At 39.7% G+C, this 19,181-nt stretch overlaps 1 protein-coding gene and 2 non-coding genes across 3 annotated transcripts; all 3 read right to left on the bottom strand.

The window, feature by feature from the left end:
• Positions 1–7,725: 7,725 nt before the first annotated feature.
• On the bottom strand, positions 7,726–17,136 carry LOC139351164 (eukaryotic initiation factor 4A-I). The gene is made up of 11 exons (XM_070992908.1): positions 17,028–17,136; positions 15,748–15,790; positions 15,457–15,589; positions 14,809–14,948; positions 13,664–13,832; positions 12,268–12,377; positions 11,835–11,978; positions 11,376–11,513; positions 10,962–11,051; positions 9,773–9,852; positions 7,726–9,246 (listed from the first exon to the last, which is right to left on the bottom strand). The coding sequence occupies exons 1-11, from the start codon at positions 17,048–17,050 to the stop codon at positions 9,102–9,104; spliced, it is 1,215 nt and encodes a 404-aa protein (XP_070849009.1). The 5' UTR covers positions 17,051–17,136; the 3' UTR covers positions 7,726–9,101.
• LOC139351869 (small nucleolar RNA SNORD10) lies at positions 13,241–13,373 on the bottom strand. Its single transcript, XR_011603610.1, has one exon. It is a non-coding gene; the product is annotated as a small nucleolar RNA SNORD10 (small nucleolar RNA).
• LOC139351868 (small nucleolar RNA SNORD10) lies at positions 14,267–14,406 on the bottom strand. Its single transcript, XR_011603609.1, has one exon. It is a non-coding gene; the product is annotated as a small nucleolar RNA SNORD10 (small nucleolar RNA).
• Positions 17,137–19,181: the final 2,045 nt, after the last annotated feature.

The raw sequence follows: 19,181 nt of genomic DNA, 5'->3' as shown, positions 1-19,181 counted from the left end.
GTGTCATCAAGCCTGCATACCAACAAGAAATAACCAGGAGAATCTACCAACAGCTGTGGCAACTTCAAGAACCCACCCATGAACATTTAGCGGGAAGAGAGCTAGCAGACCCAGCCATCCAGCAGTATGTCCGTCCACTCTCGGAGCAACAATGGACAGCTTTCCAGACTACTCTGCTGGTTTTGGGATTTGGTTGGACTGACCAGATCTGAATATTCTTTGCATCCAAACTGGAGTGTACTTGGAGTAGGTATGGTCTGACTCTTGGACTGTGAGGGCCTCAGAACACATTATAGCTGACCCACTTGCCTTCCTCAAAGCAACAGCCACATCTGGTAGACACAGACACCTGCTGACACCTACAGGTGCCCAGGGAATCTATTCCCATATCAACAACACATGGCTGGACTAAAACTTCATGGGGAACTTCATGTCTTCCCTCCCCTGATCAGTCTGTCTCCCACTCATCCCTTAATATCACTGTGGTCAATGAGGGCAGTGTGATGCTCAAAGTAAAAGCCATAATATATACTTTACATACATACCTTGCTGCCAAAAGGTTAAGATTAGAATCAGGTTTAGGTTAAGTGTAAGGATTATGGTTAGCCATTTATTTGTGATGGTTAAAGTTAGGGAATGCCTTATATCAGTGGGGGTCCTCACAAGTCTGGAGAGAAAACCATGTGTGTGTGTGCGTGTGTGCGTGTGTGCGTGTGTGTGTGTGTGTGTGTGTGTGTGTGTGTGTCTGTCTGTCTGTCTGTCTGTCTGTCTGTCTGTCTCATGACTTGTTCAGTAACACTTCCAACACTCATCATGTTGTTTTTGTAGGTGAACACCGAAGATAACTTACTGAGATAAGGTGTGTTTTCTGTACGTGGATGAAGCTCACCACAAAAATAGCTTGAAGAGCTGGTGAAATTTTGTTCCATCTTCGCTGTAAGCAGTAGCCTGGTTCTATGGCACAGACCATGTTCTATTTTCCCTGGAGTGTCAAACTGTGTAGTAGCATTTAAGCATTTAAAATGTGTGTGGTATCGCATAACACACAAAATGAGTGCAAAAGGAACAGAGATGTAAAGTGCTGGATTCCACTGAATGTGAAAATGTTTGTACATGTGTGCTGTAGTCCTTGAGCATTGTACTCAAGCCATTTATGCTTAAGAAGGTGGTCACTGTCAAAGATTTGTGGATCCTCTGATGTCAATGTGGCTTGCCTCATGGTAATAATACTAAACCACATGGGATTTTTCCATCATCATCAAACAGACAAGGATTTATGGTTTCATAAAATAATATTTCGCAGAGACTAATATCTACCATAACAAATGGGGCAAGGGACAGTCCCACAGATAGTGCAGTCACACAACATTTATGAATACCAAATGAAAACCTTAAAACTCAACAGAACAACAGATACAGCACGGTCATGTACACAGTGGAAGATGTCTGTTATTATTTTCTCCACACAAGTGAGGAGTTGTGTTGCTCTTCTAATATAATATATTTAGTATTCAACAAGTTTGCAAGACAAGTAATGTTTTTTTCCCGATCTACAAACCATAAGTAAGTCACAGAATCAGCGGAGTCTTGTGATTGGTTCGGGTGCTGAATTATTCTCTGTTCAGCAAACCCCAGTTCACATGCAGTGACAAAGTTTTGTGTTGTTTATTTCCAGCTTTAAACCATTTTTTCTTACAAAATCTGCTCATGTCAACTATAGTATAGTAAATTTCAGGAAAGACTATGGCCAGTGTTAAAAACTATCCATAAAAACCATCTATGACTGAAGAGGAACTCTCCTACATCTACCTCGCTGACCTCCACAACTTTACTTTCCACCACTCTACATAAAAGATGCACAACATGCTGCAGTGGTGCTGAACATTGGCACTGGATGTAAATAGTGATCTGCTGATAGAATTGTATGTTATAAATTTCATTCTTAAGACGCACACACTCTATTTTAGATAAGTATTCATCAGAATACATCACTCTAGAGTACAGCAAGCTGTAAGTTTATATTTGTGGGATGGACAGCAAATTAAAATGAATGAAATATTCAGCCACAGGTCTGAACCAATCACATCTGGAACTGAGTGGGTGTGCTTCACATTCATACCCAGAAGCTTCCCAGGGAACACAGTCTGATCTGATCTAGGGACAGGAGCTACAGTAGTTTAGACCTTGCTCAAGGGTACTTCAGTAGTTGACAAGGAGGGAAGTGTGAGGGCTGTTCTTTCATTTTCATGCTAATATGTATCCTGTCAGTGAGAGAAACAGACAGGCAACCTTCCTCTAATATCATATACCTTTACAGTATCTGTCAGTGTCTGGACAGTTAGGCTGCTGACCCACACCCACTTGCTGTATCCCACATTAGGGCAATGAATGTGGTTCCCTCCGAGTACAGAATCCCTGGCTAAAGCCTTGTTTCAAGTCAAATGGACTACACTCACTATATACAAAACTGATGGAAACTTTTGAGCATCCAAATAGACCAAGTTGATCACCCTGAGGTTTCTCTCAAATGGCACCAAAGCCTAAACATGAATAGAAAGGTGGGGTAAAAAGTTAACACAGCTTATATGACCACGATTCTCTGCTGGACTCTGCTGACACCCATACACCTAAGTAGCAGGGAGTGCTGGTACGAAGTGGGGCAGAAGGGATATTCAGCTAGTAGGACCACTAGCCACATGGCTAACTGAGTTAATAAGCTGACAGCAGCTACATAGCAGCAGTAAGTGGTTACTTCAGCAACAGGTAATGCTATCTGTCTATCAGGGAACACTGTAAACCAAGAGTTGAGATGCAGCTGGAGGACATCGGAGGGAAAAACAAAAAAAAAAAAAATCTCCATAAAATATGATCCAGATCAGAGTCCTAATTGAAGCAGCTATAAATCAGATCAGTGTGACACTGGTGAGCCTGAGACTGCTTCAAATGGCCACCATTGTGTGGGAGCAAGGCATGTATAAATCTATGCACTGTGATGTTGATCAGTCCAGGTGAAGTTGACCCCTTGACACACTTTGAATGACAGCCCCCTCATTTGTATAATGAAAAAGAAATGCATGATGCAAGAAATGTAAACAGAAAAAAATAAATAAATTAGTTTGAAATAATACAGAAATAAATTATGAATTTATTGTTTTTATTAATTAATTAATTAATTAATTATTAATTAGTTTATTAATTTAAATTAATTTATAAATATATAAATTAATTAATATATCAAATAAAGTGGAACATAAAATGAGAAAGTAAATAAATATTGAAATAAATACAAATGTAAATAAATACAGATGCAAATTAAAACAGAAATAACATTTTCTGAATTAATAAATGCCTATCCCCATCTATTTTAATATTTGTAGTGCATTAATGTCATGTCTGCTTGTCTGCATGTACAAACTATTTGCTCTATATCTAGGCATGTGTTATCTGAATAACTGGGGTGGATCCATTTAAATATGTATTGAAAATGATTTGCCAGAGAGTAATGGTAAAAAATTTGTTGCTTCATGTCTTTCTTTTGTTTTTAGTTTTTCCAGTTTGATTTTTGGTGTCTTGCTTTTCTAGAATTGAGAGATGAATTGAATATAGAGATTTGAACCAAGAGAGGGTGGTTTGAGTCAAAATCATTGTGAATAGATAATGTATTTTAGGAAGTATCGTCACTTATAGGCTGGCTATTTTGCCCATAATTGACAAGTGGAATGTTCATCCAGTGGTGGAGGTTGTTGTTTTGAGTAGTAGCGTGATGTTGAGTCTGAGCAGTTCTGACAGTTTGGTGGAAACATTCATGCTTAAATAGGTGGATAAAGAGATAGGTGGTGTGTGGGTGGCTGCACCCCAGCTGTTACTATGTACTGAAAGGATGGAAGATTTATTCCAGTTAATGGAGTAATCAGAAATTTTAGAGTATGCTTCAGTTTAACTAGTTAAACTAACTAGTTTAACTGATTCTTGTAGCAATGAGTGAGGGTTTTGTATGAATAGGAATATATCATCCACATAGAGACTAATGTTATGATGTTCACTGCTTTTCCTTTGATGTGGACATTCTGACAAATGGCAGCAGCTAATGGTTCAAAGAAAATAGTGACTAGGGAGGGAAAGAACAGGCATCCCTGCCTATCCACCTGTGTAATGTGAAGCTTTTGTCCATTAGTGGCTGAAGGTATGCAAAATCTTGGCCCAGTTAAGTACTTGCAATAAGTATAAGTCCCAAAAACCAAATCTTTGCAATATGGTTATGAGGGATGAGGAGTTTACTGTGTCAAGGTGGCTATGATTGTTCCAGCTGATGTATAATCCATTAAATGAAAAGGTTTGCTTGTGTTACTGAATAAGTGTCAACGTTTAATAAAGCTGTTTTAATCTGGAATTAATTATGAATGGAATTTCTTTTGTGTATTCTGTGAAGTAGTGCTTTGGTAATGATTTCTATGTCCACATTGAGGAGAGAAATGTACCATAAACTTGATAGTAAGGTTGGCCCTTTGTTAGGTTTAAAGGAGTGAAATTGTTGCTTTGTTCATGTTTTTTACAGTCTTGATTTTATTTATTTATTTATTTATTTATTTATTTATTTATTTATTTATTTGCAGTTATCAGTCTGTAGGAAGAGCAGTGCTAGAATGGACCAGAAGTGTTTTAAGAACTCAGCAGGGAAGCCATTGGGTCCTGACGCTCTGTTACTAAGCATAAGATTGAGGGCAGTGGAAAGTTCAAAGTTTTTCCTGCATTATTGGTGAATTAAGTATATTGGTTTGTTCTTTACTGGCAGAAAAATTTCTGAAGATTTTGTTTCTTTTGGTCCTTAGTCCTTAGTGGTGTAGATTATTGTAAATAATTTTTCATTTTATTTAATTTGATCTAATTTGCCAGATTTTACCAGAGTCATTATTATGGTGAATTTTTTCTTGCCAAAGTCTGTGTATAAGGAAATGAGTTTTCTTATTCATTATTACATTTATCTGGAATTTACATTCTCTTAGTTTGTTCTGGGTTTCCTTTGATGGGTTGTTTTAATGCATTAATGCATTGCATTAATGTTTTTAAATCGTTGCCTTTTTTTGTTCCAGTCCAGCTTCTTGTTCAATTTTTTCTCTTTTCTTAGAAATGGAGAGTGAAATTGTTGTACCTCTTAAAACTCCTGTCCCTGTTTTCTACAGAAGAGTTAGTGGGTCTTGGAGAAGAGATGTGTTAAAGCGCCATCATGTGTTGAGTTTTTATAGACTGGTAGTATGTCATGTAAGTGTTACAGGGGCATGGTCGCTATAACAGTAGAGTGTATCCTTGACTTAGATATTTGGATTGCAGGAAGAAGTGAATGTGAATAGGAGTGGTGAACCGGTGAGAACTAGTACTCTCTTGGGGATGGGTGCTGCAGTCTACAACTATCGGCAAGAACTGTTTTATTGTTTCTTTGGACTGCCAGATATGCTTACTGTTTGAAATGTTAGTTGTCTACTGAAGAGTCCATAACAGTGTTAATGTCGCCTAGGCAATTCGAAATTTTTGAGATGGAGGAATCAGAATAAATCTCACACGAGCGGCGCCCCGTTTACTTAGATGAGAAAAATGGAGAACAAGAGGGAGGAAGAGGGGGTGGGGAGGTGTCGCAGCACAGACACGGGGGGGGGGGGGGGGGGGCGTGCACGCAGCCACATTTGGGCGCCTTGCAACAACCGTTCATGCTACACTTCGACAAAGGAAGGAGGGGGGTGGAAGCCACGATGGCATTGAATTGGAGGGGGTGTGCGTATGTGTAAGCCCGTGTACTTCATCTCCACTCAGTCCCAACCCATTGTCTCTGCCGTCTGATAACTGATGACGAAGACACAGCCGTAGCCGTAGCCGTGGAGATGACCTCGGAGAGTTCTGATCCAGAAACAAACTTCACAGGAGTAGGAGGTGTTGGTGGGGGGGAGGGGCATCTTGTCTGCATTACATCCAGGACAGTGGGGATACACCGGCCTTGGGAAGGCCGATTATCTCGGGGAGCCAATGAAGATAACAATTGTTTGAGTTAGGCCGACAATTGCAATTTTCGCCTACCTTTGAGTCTCTCTGAGTCTCCCGGTGGCTGTGCTTCAAATATATCCAAATTCAGTGGCCAATTTCAGCCGAGCCAAGCTGACAACTTCTCCAAGTTGGCATCCACCTGCGAAGGAGTTCAGGAATCGCATCCTGCCTGCAACCGAGCTCACATATCGCTTGAGTCTGAGTGTTGACAGCCCTGCACATACCCTCAGTCATGATAGGCAGCTTCTCGATTGCCAAAAGTGCTACCAGCATCTTCCAAACTTAGCAATAAATCAGGAAGCTGCTAACTCCAAACAGCAGAATGCCTGTAAAACAGAATTCCAATTATGCATCCTCAATGGAAAGGATCGACAGGCACACGATCCTCCACTTCCATCGTGTATCCGGCTGCAAATGTTCCATCAGGGGAGGCGGGCTCTCCTTGACCCAGTCTCTTTGTTGAGAAAATTTGGTCAATTGCATTGAGAGACCAGAAAACAATGTATAAAAAAGGATGAGTCATCAGTATTTGGGCCATAAGACTGTTATTGATCTGATGTTAATTGATATGCTACAATAAGAGCCGGGTCTAAATCCTAGGCAGTCAAATATTGACGTTTTGTCACTAAACTCGACATCACTAGGTACCCTTTAGGATCTGAATGACACGCACGGTTTTCAATGTAAACCCAGCCCTGGCAATATAAGAGCAAAAAAGTTGGGGTAGAGTGGTGGGTCATACACACAACTTTCATGCAGGAGGCTCACCAAAAGTGAGTGGAAGGGTTATCGTAAGTCGGACATTAATGTTGATATTAGAGTGTTTTGTGTGCGTGTGTGCTTGTCTGTATAATGTTGGGAAGGAGCTCCAAGGCTCCTACGTATTTTTAAAAAATACTTGCATGAAGCTAAATGATAAAAGTTCCACCAGATTAAAATGCTTCCTGAATATGATCCTGCATAATATGTGATACAGTGGAAATACATCCCCTAGTTTGAGACGCTTTCAGATATTGTAGAAATAACAATGCTCCCCCCTAGTGGAATGACTCCAAACACTGTTTAATTTTTCCAATTTATAGGACTAGGATTTAAAATACATTTATCGCTTTGACGCATTGTAGATCCACACGTGAAATAGAACGCTTTCAAAGGAATCAGCTTGATAAGACTTCAGGGCTCCATAGTATCAGCGGTCAGTCACTGCCTTTATACCGATGGATTTTGCACAGATGTGATGAGCTATCTAAAAACAAAAGGTCGCACGTTACTGAATTCAGTTTATTGCAGAAAGACATCAGTAAAGACGTGCCAGAATGTTCTCAAGTCCAGACTGAAAACTGTTAATGTCACTGATGATGATGTAATTATTTTAAGAATCATGAGGTAAATGGCATTTCAAGTTGTTTTATGGTTCCGTCAGATCCACAATGATCAAATACCCCATTTTATCCGAATGCTGAAAACTGAAGTCAAATACTTAGCAACAAATATTACACCTCCGTAAGTTTGTCAACATCCGCAACTGTGGTGTTGAGGTTTCTGAGCGATTGCAGCACAGGCATGTCAATCCAATAAAACCAGTGCTTCAGCTGTCAACTTCTTGATGGTGTATATCCATTACATACTAGCTTTTCTACACATGGATTTGGCCATAAAAGCTTCTATTCTATTCAACAATGGAGAGGCCAGTTTACACTGTTAAAAAGGACAAACTTTTATTTATTTTTTTTTTTTTGAAGACCATTAAAATAAATACTATACAGAATCCAATGTAGAAAACTGAATACACTGTTTCTGTCTTAAAAAGGTTAACAATTCCGTAAATTCATTTTAAAAATAGCACTAATTATACACCCCAAACATGACAGTTCTCCTAAACCAGACACCAAACCCCATGACAGACATTTTTATATGAGAGCACTTAGACATTTGGGGAATAGGGATTGATATACTTCATTTCTAGTTTGGTCCTTTCACAGCAGATGACTACCCCCTCCAACCCCAAAAAACATTTTTGGTGAGGTAGGTTACAAAAAGTCACCGCCACCTTATCTAAAAGCCAATATTAAGTTTAAAAATAAAATCTAAATAAACAAAACGTCAGATGAAAACCCAACCAGGTCATCAGGGTGGAAAGTCTCCACAGAACTCACCGTTGGTTTCCTCCAAACATCTGTGTCCACCAGTGAGACTTCCAACTGAACACAACTGCACAAATGACTGTACAAGTCAAGCAGTATGTACAATAGCAATAGAAAATATATATGTATGAAACAGCAGTAAAAGGATCAAAACGGTAAACAACTCATTCATGATGGATTTTACTATACAAGTCTTTTATTGAATATGCCCTGTGTGCTCTAGCCCCAAAACCTCTGTTCTTAACATGATCATGGATGTGTGTTAAGGTTGTTTAAATACTGATCTGGTCAAATGCAGCACTTCCCATTTCACTTAGATCATGGTTGTGTCAAGTCCAAACTGAACCGCAATCTAAGCAGTGCAGCACCTGGTGAAACTGCAGGTACAAATCACAGCCACATTCCACAAAAGCTTAAACTATTTTCATGGTAGCATTGTGCATGTTATCAATTAAGCTGTGTTACTATTTCATGTTAAGCTTTTGCTAACAGTCTGAACTAGTATCCTTTCTAACATCATTTTGTCATTTCTTAAAACTTGTTTTTGAAACGCAGTTATGTTTTGCAATTATGAGACCCAGTCACAAACTCACTTAAGTTAAAGATCTCATTTTGCAAAACATCAGTACGGAAAAGTTCAAATTAACACTAACGAGGACAGGGATTTGCTGCAGAAGGAGTTTAGGTAACGGACTACGGTATGCAGATGAAGCAGGTGAAAAATTCATCTTTCCAAGATGGCCAAAAACCATTTCAAACATTAGGAGGGAATAATGGCTGCATTTTCCCTTCCTTTCCAATGGAGAGAGTAAAGTCATGGTGTAATTTAGTAAAAGAAAGTTCTTAGAATTCAGATTGTATAAGAAACAAGGTTCATCTTCTAAAATAAGTAGGGTGGGGTGGACAAATGGTGTGTGGATTCTTCTAGATGAGATCTGCCACATTCATGGGCATCTCCTCAATGCTGGTGTTGTAGAACGTCTCAATGTCCCTCAGGGTTCGCTTATCATCGTCAGTCACCATGTTGATGGCTACTCCCTTTCTGCCAAAACGACCACCCCGACCAATCCTGACAAGGGGAAGGAGAGGGGAGGAAAAAAACGAAAAGAAAAAAGAATTATAGGCTTTACATATTTACAACTTGCATGTGTGAACTGCAGAGAACTCAAGACAGATGGGTTTACAAAGTTTGAAAACACTATGAAATTGACTGCAACATTACAATGATTAAATGTGATTTCAATTTCCCTGAATGACTGACACGTATGACTTGGTTGACATGAAAAAGTTTTCAACTTTTAAATGTTGTTTATGTCAATTATATTAGTCAAGACAATTACCACAGAAAACTGGTCCTACAACATGACAGGGAATACATCTTAGGTGCATTACCAATAAGGAAGAAAAGCCCTTAAATGAAGTAGTAACAGTGTTGTATCTTGTAATTAAAAACCCAAATAATGTTCAGTCAACATGTACTGAAGGGATTACTTTGTTTTTTTTGTTTGTTTTTTTAAATGCACCGTACCTCCATTACACTTACTGTTCAAGCAAATTTGAAATGTGATACTTGGCACTCTTGGTTGCACTTTTACCTGTGGATATAGTTTTCTCTATTAGTCGGCAGGTCATAGTTGATGACTAGGGACACTTGCTGGACATCAATACCTCTGGCCTGAGGAGAAACATAATGACCATTAATCACAAATCAATCATCTGTATCCATATAGCATGAAGGAGTGGAAACAACTGAAGTCATGTTCCAACTTCTGTTTTAGACAGACATTCACATCAAATGAGCCTTGTAATGTTTTTGTCATGAAAAGTTTATGGATTAAAGAACCTAAAGTCTACAAAGTAACAACTGATTTTAACAAACTTTCAGCACCACAGTGCTGAATGCTGATGTTTACATTACAGTTGTTTGCTAGGTTAACCACTCAAAGGCTGGTGAAACATCACTAAACAAGACAGGGAAATTTAATTACAGATTCAGCTGTCTGAAACTGTTCATGCTGATTTAACTTCTGCAAATTGTGTTGCTTGTAGCCATTACTTTAAATCTATCACCATAGACAGCTAATGTTACTCATCATCTGACTGTCATTTTTTTTGCATTTTTCACCATTATGAACAACTTTTGGTGCTCAATAAATGCTCCTTGTGGTTTCTTGGCTTGATCAATCTGAACAACCATGAACTATTTTATTTCAGTTAAGTGAACCCAAGTGCAGGGCCTAACAGAATGTGGGCAGTCCAAACACTCAGCTGTGCTTATGTTTAAGCATGGCCAAAATGTCACTTTGAGCTTTAAAAAAAAAAAAAAGTCAGTTGAACTCTTGGGCTTTCAGACCACACACACGCATGTAATCTGCCAATTAGTTGCAAGTCAAGGATTAAACCCAGCCACAGTGGAGGGCAGATAGGCTTCTCTACCAAAGAACTTTCAGTCCTTCACCAACACTACAGATGGGAGGAGAGGGAACCTTGGCATCTAGATTAGTCATCTTCAACAATAAACTATACATTTGTTACAGTCTGGGTTTCAAATGCAGTGGTGGATGACTATCTGAGAACATTGCACAAAAAAAAAATAAAATAAAAATTATGTGCAGATTATCACTCAGTTCACTATTTGTGGTAGTGGCATAGCAGAAACCGTGCATGTATACATACATGCATGATGTGTTTGTGACACTGCTGGAAAACAACTTCAGCTTCTGACAATCAGCGAGACCACAGAGGATTCTAGCAAACAGTGTAAAGGGCTGTTATTGTACATACCAGCAGGTCAGTGGTAATGAGGACTCGACTGGAGCCAGAGCGGAACTCCCTCATGATCAAGTCTCTCTCTTTCTGGTCCATGTCACCGTGCTAAAAGGCAAGATTGGAGAATACAAGTCGAGACCAAGCCAAATTCAAGACACTCAAAACACACTATAACACATGCAATTTACTATTAAAGCAAAGACCGTACAAGATTAAACTTGTCACCTACACTTCCAGCACAACAGTCTAGTGATAATTCTTTATACAATTAACAAAGCTTGCGCACAAAAACAGAGACTGTCAGATTCCAGCAGAAGATGGAGGTTACCAAACTGTAAATAGAACAGGATCCCTCACAAGGGACAGCCTCAGACAGGATTCAAAGCTGTATTACTGAATTTATGCAGTAATGACAAATAACGCCCTTACCAGAGCAGAGACAGTGAAGTCTCTGGCATGCATCTTCTCAGTGAGCCAGTCTACTTTCCTTCTTGTGTTGATGAAGATGACCGCTTGTGTGATGGTCAGTGTTTCATACAGGTCACACAGTGTGTCCAGCTTCCACTCCTGAGGACCACCACCAAGTCAGACAGGAGGAAAAAATAATAAAAATCTTAAATGCATTTTGTCTGCATTGATAGATGGCAGGAAGCATGTCCTCAAACAACTGCGTAATAAGAAAATGGAAGATTTACTGCAAAGCTGTTGTACTAAACTGGGCTGCACCTAATAAACTGGCAACTGCACTTGCGGTTTGTTTTTTCCATTTGTGACTACACTGCATTTTTAATGATCACATACACAAATAATAATTAACTTTACTAATGCTCCATCTCAGTTGTTTAGTTTAATGACTAAACACCATATTAACCAGAAATGTTTATTCACCTCTTTCTCCACATTGATGTAGAACTGACGGATGCCCTCAAGGGTCAGCTCCTCTTTCTTTACCAGGATTCGGACGGGTTCACGCATGAACTTCTTTGTGACCTCCAAAACGTCAGCTGGCATGGTGGCCGACAGTAGGACAACCTCAAAAAGGCAAGAGAGGGCTGCTTACAACATGATCAGACTTTTCACCATTTTCTTGAAGTCCTACAATGAGGAATTTTTCATCCCTTAGTGCTGGTAGCTTATTGTTTGTAGCTCATCTGCACTCCAAATATAAATGCCCATATGCATGCTCTTACAGTTCAACGTAAAGCCATTTCAAAATTGGTCAAGGGGCCAACACAGACAAATGGTTCACCTCTAGTGAGAATTTAGAAGTGTTAGAATACCATGTGAATAAAATTCAGTAATACACATGTTCAGCTCTTACCTGTGTGCTGCTTGATAGTTTGAGGAAGATGTCATAGATCTGGTCCTTGAACCCGCGACTAAGCATCTCGTCGGCCTCGTCGAGCACAAACATTTTGATGTACTTGGAAGCTTAAGGTAAAAAAAAAATAAATAAATAAATAATGTAATAAACCACGGTACAACAAACATTTGATTCTTGTGTGTGATGTTTCAAGAGGCTGTATGTAAGAACACTCAAGAATTCCTGGGCTTTCAGACTGAAAAACTACAAAGTGTTACATTTAAATTCAAAAAATGTCTATTCAAATAAGACAAGACCATGTAATCTGCCAATTAGTTGCAAGTCAAGGACTTAAACCCAGCCACAGTGGAGGGCAGATTGGTTTCTCTACCAAGGAACTTTCAGTCAGAGAAAGCGCAAGGGGCTCCTTTGGTGGCATGTCGCGTTAGGTACCATGGGACAATGAACTACAACAAGTAGTTCAAGTAGTACTACAAGTGCCTGTCAGCTTGCAGAGTTACAAGTAGATTGAGCACACTGCAGGCAGTGTTAGTGTCTTACAAATCCTCACAAGTCAGCTTTCCAAAGGATTTCTGCTGTGCTTGCTTTAAAATGCTCACAGTTCATTAAGAATTAAAGTGCAGCAATACCTATACATTAGTTGCAGACAGTGAGAGATGTCTTAATTTCATACTTGAGTCCAATTTGTTGAGCAAAATTCTGCAAAATAGTGGATATATTCACAAAAGAAATAAGCTTTGCATAAGTTTTTTTCAGGTTTGGGAAAAAAAAAAAAAAAAAAAAAAAAGTGGTTTAAATGGTGAACCTCTTGTTGCTCTGTTCCAATGCTACTGAAACAAGTTACTGCCATAAACTTCAGAATAAGGATTACTTAAGAGGTGGTCAAACGTGTCTTTGTATGGTTTGACATTGAGTACATCTCAAAAGATTACAAATTACCACACTGTTTTATTTTGTACAGTGTCCCAACTTGTTTGGAATCAGGGTCATATGATAAAGCCTCTGGACCCTGCTGAGAACTCAAGCTAGTAGACTGCCTACCTAAGCAACACCACAGCAGGGTTTATTGAGTCAGCTGACACGCATGGGTTTCATCATTACACAGGAGTTCTTTCCAATTGTACACAAAGTTGTAAGGCTGGTTTAACTCATCTCATAAAATGTGATCAATTCATCACATCTTCCATTTCCCCACTTCATATTCAGTTGAGCACAAATACAGCAAACAACTGCGTAAAAGTGGATAACAGTCTCTGCAATATAGATTCACATATCCATATAAATTTAATTCAACATTCAATATTCTGGAAATTCATCTCAGAAGCAGTTTCACACCCCCCCATCCTACTCACAACTCAGTATTTTCTAGAATTAATTTGCTTTGAAGACTTACAGAGGTTTCTGCGAGTTAACATGTCGAAGACACGGCCAGGGGTTCCCACCACAATGTGAGGGGCTTCAGCCTGCAGCTTCTGAACTTCACTGCGAATATTGGTCCCTCCAATACAGGCATAGCAACTGGCCCCCATGTAGTCACCAAGGGCCAGCACCACCTTCTGGATCTATTACAAAAAAAAAACAAAAAACATTTAATTGATTCCTGTTAAGGACAACTAAAACAGTAAACATCAAAACAAGGCATGTCACAGGCTACATGTTCGCATTTGATTGAGGCAGCATGTGAAATAAGTATATTTGCCATTAAAGAAAAAAAAAATAAATAAAAGGGACATGTTTCGGATTCCAGTAAAAACCTGGTGCAACACAACCAGGGCCCAAAGGGGGGGGGGTTGGGGGTTGGTTTAAAAGTGACCTATTTAGTCATGTCCTATGCATGAAAACAGTGTTGAGAAAGTTAACAATGAAAGAGCACAAATGTCATTGACAAATGTCAAAGACATTCTTCTGATGGAATCCATCAGTTAGTGCTGTGCCAGCACACACACCTTTATCAACATTCAACACTTTATAGCTGACTCCGAGTGCAATGGGTGCTGTATTCAGAATTGGTGATTTCAGATCATGCTGCTGGACCCCTGCTGTGCCAAGGACTCAAGTTAGCAAAACGCCAACCAGAGCAACAACATAACAGGGGTTTACAGAGTCAGCTGACACGCATGGGTTTCATCATTATACAGCATTTCTTTCCAAATATAGGTACCACCATGTATTGGTCTTCATACATTTGTGTGCACAGCAGAGATACACTATCTGAAGTGCAAAAAACTGGGTGCCTGGTTTGATCCATGTCTTGTGGAGTGACTTGAAGTTGATCTTTCTTCCATCTCCTTACTTAATATTCCGAACAAATGGTAATCCCATTCAGATTAATTTATAGTCCTTTAACTGTAGTCAAATATGTGAGACTGTTGCATCAAACCTGCCAAGAGATATGCAATTACATGACACTGCAAGCACATTGATAAAGCCAAATAACAGACTGGGTGTGTTTTGTATCAAAAATCTTGATCAGTTTCACAAAGTGCAAAACCTTCAAAAATACAGCTTCAGTGCAGTTATGTTTGACAGTGAGCCCACCTGCTGAGCTAGCTCCCTTGTGGGAGCCAGGACCAGAGCCTGAGTGTCTTTCATGTCCACATCAATCTGCTGGAGAATGGAAATGGCAAAGGTGGCAGTCTTCCCAGTGCCAGACTGGGCCTGAGCAATCACATCATAACCTAAAACCAAATAGACACATGTCACATTGAGTCAACTACAATGTATCTACACCAAAAACAAAAACCAGGGTCCAAAATTAAAATATTCCAAGCACAAAATATGGGTAATTTTCCATTTAGAGTGGAAATTTTGGAAGGCTATCCACTACACTGTCTGTAGTATTTGTACCATACCAGTCATGTAATATCAACCTACACTGACTTTCTACAGTCTCACACACAGGTTACCAATGACAATTATGTAATATTACAATTAATAAGCACAAATCAGTAATGGATTACTCTGAAGATTGTGACTGAAAGTAACTCCTAACATGCAATAGATTACATTTTGAGTGTACTACTGTGTAGGGCTGCCTCTAAATGTTGATTTTTGATGTGTCAATGGCGGTTTTGCAACCACCCTATAAAAATCCAAAGGAATAATGAAATAGACATGAACACCATGTACAGACATATACAAAAAGTATGAGTTGAGATTTCTTTGGAGAAGGTACACCATACTTACCCTTGATGCAAGGGACAATGGCTCTCTGCTGGATGGCAGAAGGCTTCTCAAAACCATAGGCATAAATTCCCCTGAGCAGAGCTTCACGCAGACTCATCTCATCAAAACTGTCCACGATTTGATTCCAGTTGCTCTGAATGGGACAAGGCAAAAAAATTCAGGCATTTACAAAAAATAAAAAAACTGCTTGTGCTCATGCTTATTTGACACCATGCACTTGAATTTGCATGTCAGTAACTGTGAGATATAAGAATTTTTAAAGAACCAGTAAGGATGCTTTAGGGAACCCACCTCAATGATTCCATCTGGCTCCATGGCCTCTGGGCCATTGTCTCTAAGGATGACAAGACAATGAAGAAAATCAGTGCTGGTATTCCTTGCAAACTTACTCCTTTCAGACCTCAATTTTATATTCCCTGACCTTCAGAAAAAAAAGACTCCTCCACAGACAAAATTATGAGAGTATATGTGCGCGCGTGTGTGTGTAGAAGCGTATGTGTATATCTATAGACAGCGCCAGAACAAACGCATTCTCAGAAGTCCGCCATTTCTACTACATATATTCAAGATGGTCGTTCCTCAGTCAGGGCTCGGAAGTCGGAAGCGAGTCGATGGTAATCACGGCCACAACTAGCTAACATAACCTACGATATGCGACTTTGTTTCCCCTTTCTTAACATGAATGAATAGGGAATGGTGGCTTTAAAGACGTGGTTCGAATTCAAATTGCACAATAGCAATAAGAAAAGCTCAGTTGGTAGTAGTCCCGGCCCACTATAGCCAGTGCCAACAGGCCCTGCTCGTCTTTATGCTGCCTATGTCAAGTCAGCGAAACCTATTAACGACGCGTACACCGCCACGTGCCAGGCTTTTGTTTCACGAGGATAACATATACGTTCACCGCCAGCGGTATTAGGGGAAAGGCTTAAGGGGAAAACAGCACATAGCGGCCTACTCTACCAGCATTGTCTAACCTGCCGCTTAACACTACCACGACCATGTGCGCCCCTTGAACAAAATGAACGTCAAAATGGGATCTTCCGATTTATTCGGCAAAGTCTAAGACATTTCCTCCGCTATATGACAAGCAGCGACTTCCGCAGTTCCGATATGTCCTTAGATTTAAGTGAAGCTTTTCACGACAGAAACATGAAAGCGGAAAAAACCATGAAGGCCTGGACCACGCTCGTTCACGTGCTACCCGAGGCGCCGGTTACCATTTAATTTGCTTAATGTTACGTTCGGGACTAACAACAGTTGCCAATATTCATGCAACCTAAAACAAACGTGTGAGCTACAATTTAGGGAGTTAAGTATACTTTGAACTTGCCAAATCCTGAGTTCACTGTATTCGTATTGGAAATGTGAAGACCTGTGAACGTTAGTCTGAGGCAAACTATCGGCAGGCCTTAGCGTTAACGTTAGACGAGCACATAAGGGGAGCATGCTTTGCTCCCTGTCGAACGTTACATCGCTACAAGTCATCCACAACAAAGAAAACATATCGATGTAAATTAAACTGTAAAACGCTAAATGCGGACAGAATTTAAAACAAAAAAAGTTTTCCTCACCTATTATCGTATTCAGCCGACATTATTCCAAAGAAAGACACTGCGGCAGAAATGTCTTATATACGTTGACAACACACAAAGAGGCTCTCTCATTGCAACAGATCACCGTCATTTAGCTGTAATCCCGCCCACAAATTATCTTGATTGGTCAATTCTTACGCCATGTAAAATGGGCGGATCATAGCGTCCATACTACTGCACGATTGTGTTCCCGTAAGCATGCTAAGAGGGCGGGGTTTACATTTTAGAAGCATACTGTCTGAGATAATCAAGCTCCTTTCACCCGGGCTACGCCTTGGCCATTTACTCAACGTTGCTGCCATTTTTGAGTGGTCAAGAATGATTTCTAAACAAATATTGGAAAACAGGGTAGCTGCTGTTTGTTTTTGAATAATAATTAAAAAAAAAAAAAAAAACACTATAACGTTTACACTTCTAATTTCAATGAGTCATTTTAGTATTCAAGGGTTCATGATTTACGTGGAGTAGAAAAAAGGTTTTATGTCCAGTTTCTCTGAATCTCAGTAGTTATGCTATTATCAACATTAGGCTTATGAACTGAACTACTTAAAGTGGTGGAAAATAAATTATTGTCATAATTAATGATTAAATCCAACGTTTTTGAATGGATCTGGCTTATTTCCCTTGGGTAATACTTATGGGGATTCCCATACATAATATAATGAAATATTCTGGACAGTGCTTTTGCAAAAAGATCAGAAGAGAACAGAACTCTTGCAACATTTGGTAAAATCGTACAATATACACAACATTGTATTTATCACACGTATGTACTGTATATATTACACTATTACTTTTTTTTTGTTACTGTGCTACTTATGCACTACTGTATTATGTTATTATACTACTTAACTTATTATATTATTACACTATTCACTGGCCATAATTTAATGCGCAATTTTTATTTACTATTTACGATAATATACTAAAATGTATACTATTTACTATTATTAATCTGAAATATTATTTGTATTTTATTATTATTACTATTACTATATATACTTTAGAAATACATATACAGTGCTGTGCAAAAGTTTTAGACAGGTGTGGAAAAAATGCTGTAAACTAAGAAGCTTTCAAAAATAGAAATAATAATCGTTTTTGATGATGATGATGATTTTTGATGATTACCAGACAGCAGGACATGAACCAGCAAGGTCTGGTGGGTAACAGTCCCTTGTAGTGCGCTGGCCAGCTGGGTCTGAAGAGAGGAACCGGAAAAATTTCCAGCTGGTGGGCGAGCTCCTCATTCATAATGCTGGCATCAGCCCCAGCGTCAATGAACGTAGCCAGAGTGTGAGCACCTTCCAGGAGGAAGAGTTTGGATTGGACCAGGGGTCATTGAGGACAGGAGGACAGTGCAGAGATGTGGCTCACCAGTGCCTCCTTGGGGACTAGTGAGCCCCTCCTTTTGCTGCGGGACACGAAGTGACCAGCCTGGCCGCAGTACAGGCAGAGGTTGGTGGCGTCACTGTCTCTCCTCAGGGGTCAACCTGGTGCAGCCAAGCTGCATGGGTTTCGGTCCCTGTTGTGGAGGTGTTTGGAGGGTGGGGGAGGTAAATGAAACAGGAGCCTCCCTGGATCTGACCAACTGCTGGTGGACAGATGAACCACGGTGTCTCTCCTGCCGATGCGCCTGCACACGAAGGTCCACTCTGTTGGCTAATTCAATCACTCCATCCAATGATGAAGGTAGTTTGTAAGAGACCAACTCGTCCTTCACATATTCAACTTGCCTGTGCAAAAGCATCTGGAATCACTGTGGAATTCTGGTCATTCTGGTGAATCTTAGTCCGGAAATCAATGGAGTAATCAGCCACCATCTTCCAAGAAAGTCCCACGGACCTCCGCTGTGAATGACCGGAATGAGCTGCAGTCTAGCGTGCCCCTCTCCCATTTGGCAGTTCCCCACCGGCGGGCCCTCCCCACCCCGTATATAAGTGTAGGTCAAATGTGTATTTACAGTAATTTTACAGCATATTACTGTTTTTAAAAAGGGTAATAAAACCTGCAGCTTTTGCAATTCATTTCTATAAATCCCACCATATAATAATAAAACACACACGATAGTATATATTCAATTAAGTAAAGCATTTTATTTTTATTGTTATCCATTTTTACAGCAGTTTGCGG

Source organism: Chaetodon trifascialis, chromosome 23, assembly GCF_039877785.1.
Source record: "Chaetodon trifascialis isolate fChaTrf1 chromosome 23, fChaTrf1.hap1, whole genome shotgun sequence".
Lineage (NCBI taxonomy): Eukaryota > Metazoa > Chordata > Actinopteri > Chaetodontiformes > Chaetodontidae > Chaetodon > Chaetodon trifascialis.
Note: the sequence above shows the minus strand (reverse complement) of the source record. Positions and strands in the feature narration are given on the sequence as shown.